Source organism: Stegastes partitus, unplaced genomic scaffold, assembly GCF_000690725.1.
Source record: "Stegastes partitus isolate 25-593 unplaced genomic scaffold, Stegastes_partitus-1.0.2 Scaffold159, whole genome shotgun sequence".
Classification (NCBI taxonomy): Eukaryota; Metazoa; Chordata; class Actinopteri; family Pomacentridae; genus Stegastes; species Stegastes partitus.
Window position 1 is genome coordinate 405,543 of NW_007577890.1, and position 12,009 is coordinate 417,551.

Sequence of the window (12,009 nt, forward strand, 5' to 3'; positions counted from 1 at the left end):
AGTTTTCTTACTTTTGAAGGCTCTCTGCAACGTATTAGATCCTGAAAAGGCACAAATTCTGCAGTAATGTCTTCCCAGCTTGAGGTCAGCTCCGGCTGTTTTATTCATTTCTTCTGGCAAAATCAGCCTGAATCTATTTTAGATCGCGCTGAAAGCGCTACAGTCAGCTAGACGGCTCAGCTTTTGATTGACACCTAGTTTGGCCAATAGGAGGGCTTTGGGGGTGAGTGACAGCCTGAAGAGCCAATGGAGTGTCTCAGACAGTCAACCCGGTACGCACAAGTTCCACCCTTGTAGATTCGACCAGTCCGGTTGCAGACACTCTCTGACACTGTACACTTGTAGCCAATGAGCAGACGAACACGTGGATGTGTCGGAAGGCAGGATTGTGTGTGTATGTGGCGGTATCGGATCGGCCAGTTACCACTGTGGAGTAAATCATCTGATACCGTAATTTCGTCCAGTATCGGCCTGATCGGCGCATCTCTAATATATATATATATATTCGTATTCTTGTGTGTTTTATTCTTTATTTTTATTCATCCTCTTAATATTTTTTCGGTGTGGAACGGTATACAAAACATTTCACTGTGTGTTATACCATATATAACTGTGTTTGTGACCAATAAACGCCTTGAATCCTTGAATCATTCGTTTTGGGCTGATGATTTTGCTGTGGCCTGACATGGACACATCAAGTACATCAGGGCAGCAGAGGCCAGGACATCCTGAGTAATCCACAACTTACAAATACAGTGAATCATATGCAAGCTGAATCCCCCTCTAACTGAAATGTACAACTTCTTAGCAGGGGCTAAGATGAGCTTGATGACAGGACTATTTTCTCAGGCTTGACATGGTTCTTCAGAAAAGAAATTATATGGCTTTCACAAGGTGATTAGAAGTCATTCAATCTTTATGTGTACTGGCAGAATTGGCAGAGTGAGCATTTAAGCGTGTGAATATTAAACCCAATACACAAATACACACAAACCAAATAAACACACATGCACACACGTTGTTCCACTTACAGATGGGTGACAATTTAAAGGAAAGGCAAATTAACCCTCGCAATAAGGGGACCCAATAGCTCTGTTATGGGCAAAAATAACAGCAGGAAGCCAGAGGGTAAGGCAAAATTAAGACACAAAAATACATAAGGGTCATTCCATCTCAAAACATCAGTTTTTTAGAACAATTTCTTTATAACTATTTCTGATTTGCATGAAACTTTTATGACTGTTATTGTTCACTGTGCCATTGATATTCAATTGAACAATCTCTGTTTATAGGTGAGTTGACATATGAAAACAGTGACACCATCATGAAGTCACATCTTTGAGTATGTTAACAAAAATTAGTTATGCACAAGTCAACAGGTGATATTTTCTGAAAAATATGTAGTTGCATGTCACAACAATACAAAACAAAACATATAGAAAACTTTGTAATGTGAAATATTGATCACAAAATTAAAAAAAAAAAAAAGATTACTTTCATTGAACTTTCACAACTGATTAGGCAGGTATGAGAAGCTGTACTACAAAAACAAAAACATTACTAGATAGCCTGATCCAAGTAGAACAGAGTTCTAGAACATTTTTTGACATGGACATATTGCTCGTATAGACTTTCAAAGTGGTTCTCCAAATATAAGCAAGAAAATATTCTCACAATCAGTGAGGAAACTGAAAGAATCACAATAGATTCTCCTGCTTTGTGCTAGACTGGGAATAAACGTGGCCTTCAGGAATAGAGTCAGGACTCTGCTGGACTCTGTTTAGAAAGTTACAGTGTGAGGGTAAGGTTTAATCTTCTTCTCCAGCCTATAATGTATGGTCCAAAAAATATGCACATATTAAAAAAATATATTTCCTTAGTGCCTTCGCCCTAAGTCGGCTGGGATAGGCTCCAGCTCCCCCGCAACCCTAGTGAGGATTAAGCAGTGTATAGATAATGAATGGATGGATATTTCCTTAGTTATATTTGAAGATGGGCAACAAGGTGGTTCGGTGGTTAGCACTGTCACCTCGCAGCAAGAAGGTCGCTGGTTTGCGTCCCGGTGAGGACATTTGGGATCTTTCTGTGTGGAGTGTCCATGTTCTCCCTGTGCAGCGTGGGTTTTCTCCGGGTTCTCCAGCTTCCTCCCACAGTCCAGAAACATGCTGAGGTTAATTGGTGATTCTAAATTGTCTGTAGGTGTGCGCCCCCCCCCCGCAACCCTAGTGAAGGTTAAGGTGTAGTGATGATGGACAGATGGAACTTGTAATACCTGCTCAATCAGCTATGAGAGTTAAACAAAAATTGCCTTTTTTTTTTCTTACATTTTTCTCAGCTAGTATTTCATATCAACAAGTACTGTATATGTTTTGTTTTGTATGAATGCTTTATTTTTTCCATATATTTTAACTCACCCATTATCAGAGACTATTTGATCTATCTGTCCGATATCGCAGATTCTGAATAAAAGACATGATGAGAAATAACATTGGAAATTTCAGGATTTTATCTTTAATAGTTCCTACGATATTGTTGTTCAAACATATCCTCAAATTGTAGTGCTCAAAAAAACATACCGAAAGTTTTTTAAAAAACACCCTTGAAAGCATCTAATATATCAAGCTAAAATTTCACAGATGCCATTTTAAATGTCCATAGTTTGTGCTAAAAAGTTTCAAGCAAATTACAGATGGTCTCTGATGATTTGACATGGAAGGATCATTAACTCTGTATCAAAATAAATACATGCAAAGGAAAAAAAAGCAATAAAATGGACAACACAAAATCACCTCAGGTTGTCCTAAAGGTGAAGCAGAGCAAAAGCACAGTTACTTTTAGGTTTAAGCTTGACCTTGGAACAGCTAGAAGAGCCCTACCTGAGGGTCTAAGCCTGTGAGCTGCTCATACTGAGTTATCACTTCTACTACTAACCTTTAAAAGTCGAAAAGATACTATTGGTTTATACCAGAAAGCTACAGGGACAAAGCCTGGAAAAAATAAGTAGATTACTTTTTCTAGGTCGGAGAGTATTAATTTATTTCTAAAGAGGGTTCTAAACTGAAGGAAACAGGATTGAACAACCTTATGATTTGTGAAATAGATTTTAGATCTGAATCAGTTAGCACTCCTATATTTCTGCCGACAGAGGAGTGAAAAATATGATTTGTGATTTGGAGTTAGCGAATTGAAGAAAACTTTGTGTCATCTAGCAGTTGACTTCATAGACAATCTAAAACAGCAGTAAGGCTTTTTGGGGCACCAGATATCAGTGTAAGGTACATCAGTGTGCCAGCAGCATAACAGTGAAAATTGACGTTGTGATGTTGAATAGTTTGGCCAAATGGAAACAAAAATAGAAAATAAAATTCGACCAAAAATTGAACTTTGTAGTATGCCAGAGGTAATGTAAGCTGTAGAAGAGTAGTTCCCTATTAAGCAGTCTCGTTGTAAAAGGTTGGAATAAAACAAAGGAGGTACGGTGCCCTTGATGTCTACCCTGTTTTCAATAAGCTCAATTAATATGGCATAAGCTGCTGTGTCAAAGGCTGTGCTCAGGTCTAAAAGAATTACAATTGCGCTCTCTCCCTCTATCAGCTGCTAAAAGCAGTTCACTGGTTAACTTGAGGAGAACAGTTTCTGTGCTGTGTAAAGATCTAAAACCTAGCTGAAACTTCTGAAGGATGTTATTATGACACATAAAAACTAAAAATTAGGTAGAAACCAGTTTTCTAAAACTAAAAAACTAAAAAACCTAAAGAACGGAACTTTACAGGTTGGCCTAAAATTGCTAAGGATCAATGTGAGATATCTTCAACAGCACATAATCATTAAAATACTGGGCCCAACTGTGTCATTAACCTCTTAAGAAATTTGGTGGTAAGGGTACCAAGGCTGCACATGGTTGATTTAATTTCAGATGGAAAGGACAATGTTAAAGGATCAAAACTGTTCAAATAAATATGGATGTCTCCTGACTCCCACATCCTTAACTTTGTTTTGAAAAAAAATAAAAAATATTTCTCACACATCTCCTGTGAGACATCAGTAAAATGACAGGCTTGAATAAAATTCTGGGGTTAAAGTGATTTACAGAAATTAAATTACAGCAATAGAATACTCAGTTTGATAAGTCTTCACTACAGGACCAGATCTTTAAAAGGCCTATATTTACCAGATTGCAGCTGAGGGCAGTGTGTTTGAACGTCATATAGCACAGGTGTGTAACAATGAGTGTGCTACAGTGAGTCTATGACACAAGAAAGTGACTAAATGGTTTGATGAGTAGCACTCCCCACCACCACAATGAGGGCATACATTTTGAAAGAAGTGTTCTATCCCTCCAGTAGAGCTCCAGAGACTAAGAGAATAAATGCCTAGGTGCACTGATGTTATTTTGGTGGCACTTGCTGGCCCAACACCTTACTAAGACACTTCATGTTGCTTTTACCTTTAATTTGTCATCCATATGTGATAAAGTAATTGCATGTAGCCCTGGTTTGCTCTTAAGATAAAACTGTGTTTCATACAAATATTATTAAACATAGTTGTCAGTCTGTTCTTATTAAGCTCATTAGCACATGCAGACTACTTTTCTGGGTGAGTTTAGTAACTACATGCACACCAACAAAGTAACACTTCATGTCATGCAAGAACACCTGCAGAAACCACAGGACATGTGCTCTTCTCACCTCCATATTAAGATCACTTATTTTACAATCTTTTTTTCTTACCCAAACATTTCAGAGTGGTCACCAACCCTGAGCTGCACTGCGTCTTACTGTGGTGAGACAGGAGGTGCACGTCAAATCACGGAGAAGCTCAGCAAACATAAACAAATACTACAAGTTAACATGTGGATGTTTAGTGACTTCACAATTCGCAAAATGCAGCACAGAACACAAAATGTTCACATAAAGAAGAACATTTCTTAGATTGGTTTAAATACAAACTGTAATGCACTCATTCAAAATCAGTGAAAATATTTGACAGCATGATATACATTCAAGTACTATAGTTATGTAGGGTGGCTGTCACTGTCACTGTACAGCAGATTCTGGGTTTTAACCTGCTGGCACCTTTCTGTGTGGAGTTTGCATGTTCTCCCTGAACCTGGATGGATTTTCTCTGGATGCTTCCTCTCCCGGTCCGAATAGATGCATGGTAGATTATTGGTGATTCTAAATTGGTTGTAGTTGTGAGATGTATGTGGATGTGAATGACTGTCTGTCTCATTGTGTGAGCCTGCTGATGGACTGGTGATCTGTCCAGTGAATCCAACCTCACTCAGCATCAGCTGGGGTAGGCTCCACTGTGCTTCCAAGTAGGGATAAATATACCATTCTGTCATTCAAACATAGGCCACTTTTTTGTTAACGCTCCATACAAATTCCTTCACCATGGTGGAGATGCCACATTTGTCATACAAGTGAGATTGGACAACACACCAAGTGACTTGTAATACATAATAATGCAGTGAAACCAAAGACTAAGTCTAAAGTAACTAAACTACAAGCAGCGTACCAGACTATACAAATAACTAACAGCTTAGTTATTAATTTATGATTTCCTGAACAATGCCAATCCTGTCCACTTGTCATAATAATCTAACAGCTATTTTACCAACAGTAAAATAAAAACATCCTGACAGCTGTGATAGAGTTCAGGACTCAATATGAGGATGGTCACTATATAGCAAATGTAATGTTCAGGTTCTCTATTCAGACATGTATAGTGTGGTTGTTATTACCTGACAGTTTCGGCGACAACGCTCGCCTTCTTCAGAGATGACACTGACAGCGGGTGATGTGTCAGCCGGCAGATTGTGACATCCGGCACCTGTGGCACGCCCAGCAGAGCCGCCAGATCGAGTCGTGTGTTTTGTTTTTGACGGGCACAAACGATGGATCAGAGAGGCAATTGAAATCAGAAAGCGCGCTGAGAGGACCATGAAGGGGGACGACGGGGGCTTCATGCTCTCGCACGCTTGGGACTCCCTGCTCCAGAAAAAGTAACCGGCGGGGGAGTGTGGCGCGCCTGGCGGGACGGTCGGGTCTGTTGAGCTCGCCACGACACACCATTTCGGTGTGGGCGTGGCTTGCCCTGCGGATCTGGCGGCTCTGCTGGGCGTGCCGCAGGTGCCGGCTGTCAAAATCTGCCGGCTGACACATCACCCGCTGTCAGTGTCATCTCTGAAGAAGGCGAGCGCTGTCGCCGAAACTGTCAGGTAATAAGAACCACACTCTACATGTCTGAATAGAGAAACTGAACATTATATTATCACTAAGAAGACATGATGAACGTTTTCGATCGATATAGCAAATGACTTAACCGTCAATTAGAAACTGTGACTGTGTGTGTGACAGCTCACCTGACTGAGGTGAAGAAAAGTACATGTGCCACTAGAGTGTGATCTGGACTGATTCTCTGTCAGGGATGATTTTTAATCATACTGCACATATTCAATTTAAAAAGTCCAGTGCTGTTTGATCCATGTTCGTAAATGAGCACATCTCTGTCTCTCTTTGGAGAAACACTTGTGTGGATCCTACTGCTGTCTAAAATTTAATAAACTTAGATTAAAATTTTATGGACGTTTCAATTTAATTAAGTGTGCCAATGCATAAGCATGGAAGTGTATTATTATTCCTCATGCTTATTCTCATAGATCACGAGTACCCACATTTTTTCAGCTTGTGAGTTACACTGTTGTCCATAAAGTTGGAATAATTGTTGTTTTCAGACACAATTCTCTTTTTATTTCTATTTCTACACATCAGTAATCACTGTGACCAGGTGCAATGATTACATACTGAGTCCCAGTTACCAGGTGAAACCAATTCTGACTTTGGGATCTGACTCTAGAGTGGGACGTCCTGCCCATTGATCCGTGTCAGGGGTGGACAGACTCAACATGAGTGACTGAGTGACATTTAAAGAGTACTATTGGACATTCTTATGCATGAAATCCCCCCGAATATGTGTTTCCTGTTATATGACCAAGGTTGAAAAATTAAAACAAATGGGAAACAGTGTATTTAAAATGACCAAGTTAAAATGATCTACCTACATTAAAAATACTAAATATATATATATCTTTATGTATAAACAGTTAAAACCAGAAGTTTACATACACTGTATAAAAAGACACAACTTTTTTTTCCACTGTCTGACATTAAATTAGACTAAACTTTTCCTGTTTTAGGTCCGTTAGGATTACCAACATGATTTCTAGTTGCAAAATGCCAGAATAATGAGAGAGAGAATTCTTTAGCCAGAAGTTTACATACACTAAAATTACTATGCCTTCAGACTATTTGGGAAAACACAGATGATGATGTCATGGTTGTGATGAGTGAGTTTTTTTTTTTTTTTATAAAGTGCGGTTACTTTTGTTTCCTCACAAGTTTTCTTCTACATGAACAATTTATACATAAAAATGTTGGCATTTTTGTTCTCTTTCCCTGAGTGTTAATCTCATTGCTATAGGGCTTATGGGTTTTTAATAAATTACTTCAGAGCACAGAGTGTGCCAACCAAAGTTCTGACTCCTGAGCTCCAAAATTTTGTGTGAGAATCAGAAACGGTGAGTCTCTCCAACCTGCCACCAAATCTATATAATACACAGTACGGACATGAAATATATCAGTGTGTTCAAAACAAGATTGTGCACACAACTTATAGTTTTTGAGTTGTGACAGTTTGTTCGAGGGCTTATCCTTCGCAGGCCGGTCTGCCCCTCTCTTTGCACCCACACTTTTGGCTCACTGATACTGGTCTGAGGAAAAGGACTCCAAACATGGTGGCCTCCATCAACACAGCATATTGTTATAATGGCTCTGTCAGCAGGACGTATACGACAGCAGCTTCAAGGCAAATCAGCACAAATATTTCTACTGATATTAACAAAACCTTGATACATGTTCTAAATGTCCCAGACCAAGATCTATACGCTATAGAGTAGAGTCTTCAGTGGCTCCATATTTGTTTGGTTAAACTTCTAAATAAGAATCTGTCCCGAGTAACATTGGACCTATAGCAGCTGCATATTCTTTTATTCTTTAAAAAGGAACAAGACTCTAACACCAGAAGGAAGCTCACTTATGTGGCTTTTCAAACTAAAAGCCCTTGTTGACTAACAAAAGTTAATGGGATACATTGAGATACAATACACTATAAAAATAAAAGTTCTGAAATGTTACAAAAGATTTACAAGGGACTCTGAAATATGTTGGCTTTTCAGAATAAACATGCCACCTCATCGCCTTTGCCTGTGCTAGGGTGTCGAATCAAAATCTCCCTGATGTCAATAGAGCTTACTGAACACTATTCATGTCTGTCTCTTTCTCATACATGTATTAGTGAACAAACCATCTGTATACTTGGGTTTGCTTTCAAAGTAAGAGTCTGTACCCAGTAAACCTAGAAAAACACTGTTATTTACAAGGAGTCAACGGGATTCTGTGAAAGTAAAAGCTCAGAGATGTTAAAAGGAACTGATCAGTATTTGTGAAATATAAATCACTAAATCCCTTCACACAGCGTGAAGTGCTGTGTGAGCCTACCCATCCATGTGATGGGGACAGTTAAGACCTGTGAACTACAGAACTACACAGTGTTAAACAGATCCAAATCAAGCAGGTTTGGATTATTTCTGTGCTTCTCAGTGTCACTAGCCATTAGCACAGTTAGTTTGCAAAATTTCTTATTTATTTAAATGGGGAAGTACAGTGTACCTGAAGGCTGCGGCGTTCTGGAGCTTAATGATCTGTGACTGGCTTAGGTTGATAGACACCAGGCTGGTCTGAAGGTCTTGCTCAATGGATGTCAGGGAGATGAAGAAGGACTCCACATATCTGACAAGACATCAATTATTAAAATACTGGAATGAGCCCATTTTTCTTTTTGTTCTCCCCCTATGTAAGTGTTTTCCTTTTCCCCATGTCTCCTGTGCTCCCTGTTTGTCTATGTGTGCATACTGTGTCTCTCTTCTTTTAGTTACTGCCTGTGTTATTTGCTACTACTTACCTTGTGTGACTCGTTTTTTATCGTTTTCTCCACCCTCATTAGTTCAACCTGTGTTTTGTGGATATATCGCCCTGTGTCTTCTGCTGTCACTTGTGAGTTCCTCTGTTTGTCAGTGTCTGCTCCTGTCTCACTCCCTGCTTACAGACTTACATCTTTGCATTCTTCTGTAAGCCTTCACTTTCCCCTTTAGATTTCACCTGGCCATTTTTCTTCTGTTAAGCCATCTTTTGCCATAATCCACCTGGCAGAACCCAGCAGCACCTTTTTTTTTTTTCATTTTCAGTGAGTTTCATTGAAGCTCACCTAAGTTTGTCCCATCTGCCAGTCTCTGCCACCACTAATAACCTTTACAAAGCCAACATAGTTGTATAAATCACTATGCAGTGCACTGACATCTGATAAGCCTTCAAACCACAGATCTGTTATTCAAACTGGACGTGTTTTATATTAAAGTGATCTATAGCTGCCTTGTGCAACAGGACAGCTTGCACTCTCTAGTGGCTGTAGTAATTATGACTGGAACAAACAAGAAATTCAGCCGAAGTAGCCATCAAGTCGTAAAGTGAGCACAGGGAGGAGGTCAGGGTAGATCAACAGGTTGACCAAACGTTGGACTGGAAGTTAGTTAATTTCCTTTGTTAGACCCAGTAATTAATGTTGCTTCTTTTAATCATGACTGTTCCCTAACATTAGTGGCATGCTTATTTGTACCACAATGATGACAAAAGTCTTTAAACATAACAAACTAACGATCCTAACCTAAACCATGATTGTCCTCTTAATCTAGGGGAAATTTTCCAGAAAGGAAAAATTCAAAGCATGCTGATGACAAATACAATGGGCCTGCATGAATTGCGTGTGACATCATTTTTCTCTTGCTCTCCATTTTGCATACACCCAAATCCGAGTTTTTAAAAACGTCACTTGTAGAGATTATTTTTAAAAATATGTTTTTTCGATCTTAAGCCCCATTTACATATGGATGAGAGGCCTAAATGTTGAAAAAAAAAATGTTTTTTTTTGCTACATATCTGTTTAAGTGTGGACAACGCCTGACAAAGTCTGACAGTGAAACATTGGAAGTAGTCAAAGCAGCGGTAGGACTCCAGCATTTAAGAGTGCATCCACAATAGGACCAGACGGGGGTGGCACAAGCCATCTCACCAAGTTCAAAAAACTTGGCCAGTTTGAAGGGGTCCACCCAAAACTACTTCAGTCTAATTTTAAGGAAATTTGGTCATAACTGGGGGGAGTTGGTCACCCCCTTGTTTTGTTTTTACAAAAATGACCAAAAATCACCTAAAAAAATTTTCAAAGGTATAAAGCTCTACTGCTTCAAGAATTCAACCAAGTCTTTTCATATTTTCAGTGAATGTTATCCTACCCAAAGACAATCTATTGTCAACGCTTCGTTCTCCTACGACTAGTTCACTAGTTCAAACATTTTGTTCTCTAGTACCTCTAGTATGTTCCTTTAGCGAGTTCATAACATACAGCACATTAGCATGACAAAGTAGCTGCTCCCTGCTCGCTCCTCTCTAATGTTTCTACCTCTTTACCACTGTCCTTACTGTCACCTGCAGACTGCTTAAATTAATTCTCCAATATGTTGAGAACAACCTGCTTTGAAAGCTGTGCAGAGGTGCAGAGAGGAGAATTGATGCTGTTTAAAAGGTATATTTTGTATGAAATTCATTGATAAACAGAAGCTATTTAACACTTATTTTAGTTTGAGTACCTAATGTTTTTACATTGTACTGTAGTTTCTGGTTCTGGACCAATATGTTGGAATCTCGTACAGGTGGGCCTACATTTTAAAACTGTCGTAAACTTTTGAAGAATGTTTAAGAATCCAGATCAAGACAAGATAAACAAAGAGGGACATGGTCAAGAAATTTACCATCACACCATAACATTTAGACTGTGCACAAAAAGAGAACAACAGAAAGGAAAACAACAAATTTAAGCCAAAACCTGGAGTATCCCAGCTGCTTGCAGGCAGAGATGCCCAGCCAGTTGTTCCAGTCCTCTGAGCAGACTGTCTTCCATTCTCCCTTTCTTTGAATCTGCAAGACTGAGCTCCTACCACTCAGACGCACTGAAACACACAAAGACATAGAGATGGAGAGCATGTTTATACATGTGTCTGTTTCAATACAGGTATATTTAGTAATCAAGATGATCTGCACTTACAGAGCGCCTTTCTACCTTAGTGATACTTAGAGTGCTTACATTCACACACCAAAGGCGACAGAGCTGCCATGCAATGCCTGCCATCAGGAGTAGCTTCGGGTTTAGCTTCGGATCAACGGATCCTTGCCTTTTGATTAGTGCCATATATATATATGTGTGTGTATATATATATCACAGTCCAAATTAAAATTCAGGCAGATTTTAAATCTGCCTGGGCAGAACTAAAATTATTTTATTTCGCCTATACCATTTAAAATCCTTCTAATATCATGAGATTGTAATCCTGTCGAAACGTAAACATGTTAGTGCCATGCAGCTTTAGTTACTTTGTTTCGAGATCAGGTCTTTGCGTATCATCTCCTCCTCAATGTAACTGTCTTTAGCAGAAACACAGCCTGAGGGGGAGGATCTTCAAACCTCCAGGGCCTTGTATCTGCCTTTTGCACCGACACAATAAACCATTTAACTTCCTTCCCAACATCATAAAGCAAGCTGAGGATGAAATCATTCATGCGGTGCAAAGCCTATTGTGAGACACTAAAGCTTGCATGCCGGTAACATGTTTAACTTTCAAGAGTCTGGTGTGCGATGTGTGCCAGCTTATTTGTATCCATGACAAACTGGGATTTGCAGCAGGCAGGACAACATTCACATTATGATACTACAAGGATTTTAAATAGGTCTAGGCAAAATCTAAATAGTTCTGCCCAGGACATCGACAGTCTTACCAGCTGCATCACAGACTACATCAATTTCTGTGTTGACTCCACCATACCCACCAAGACAGTAAGA

At 39.3% G+C, this 12,009-nt stretch overlaps 1 protein-coding gene across 1 annotated transcript in view; it reads right to left on the minus strand.

Moving 5' to 3' along the window:
• Positions 1–12,009, minus strand: part of tmprss3a (transmembrane serine protease 3a) — a 71,549-nt gene that overhangs the window by 40,791 nt on the left and 18,749 nt on the right. Inside the window, exons 4-6 of the mRNA XM_008279460.1 lie at positions 10,999–11,122; positions 8,733–8,852; positions 4,731–4,777 (exon numbers count right to left, since the gene is read on the minus strand). Of these exons, the coding sequence (XP_008277682.1) occupies positions 4,731–4,777; positions 8,733–8,852; positions 10,999–11,122 (291 nt within the window). The remainder of the gene's footprint in view (positions 1–4,730; positions 4,778–8,732; positions 8,853–10,998; positions 11,123–12,009) is intronic.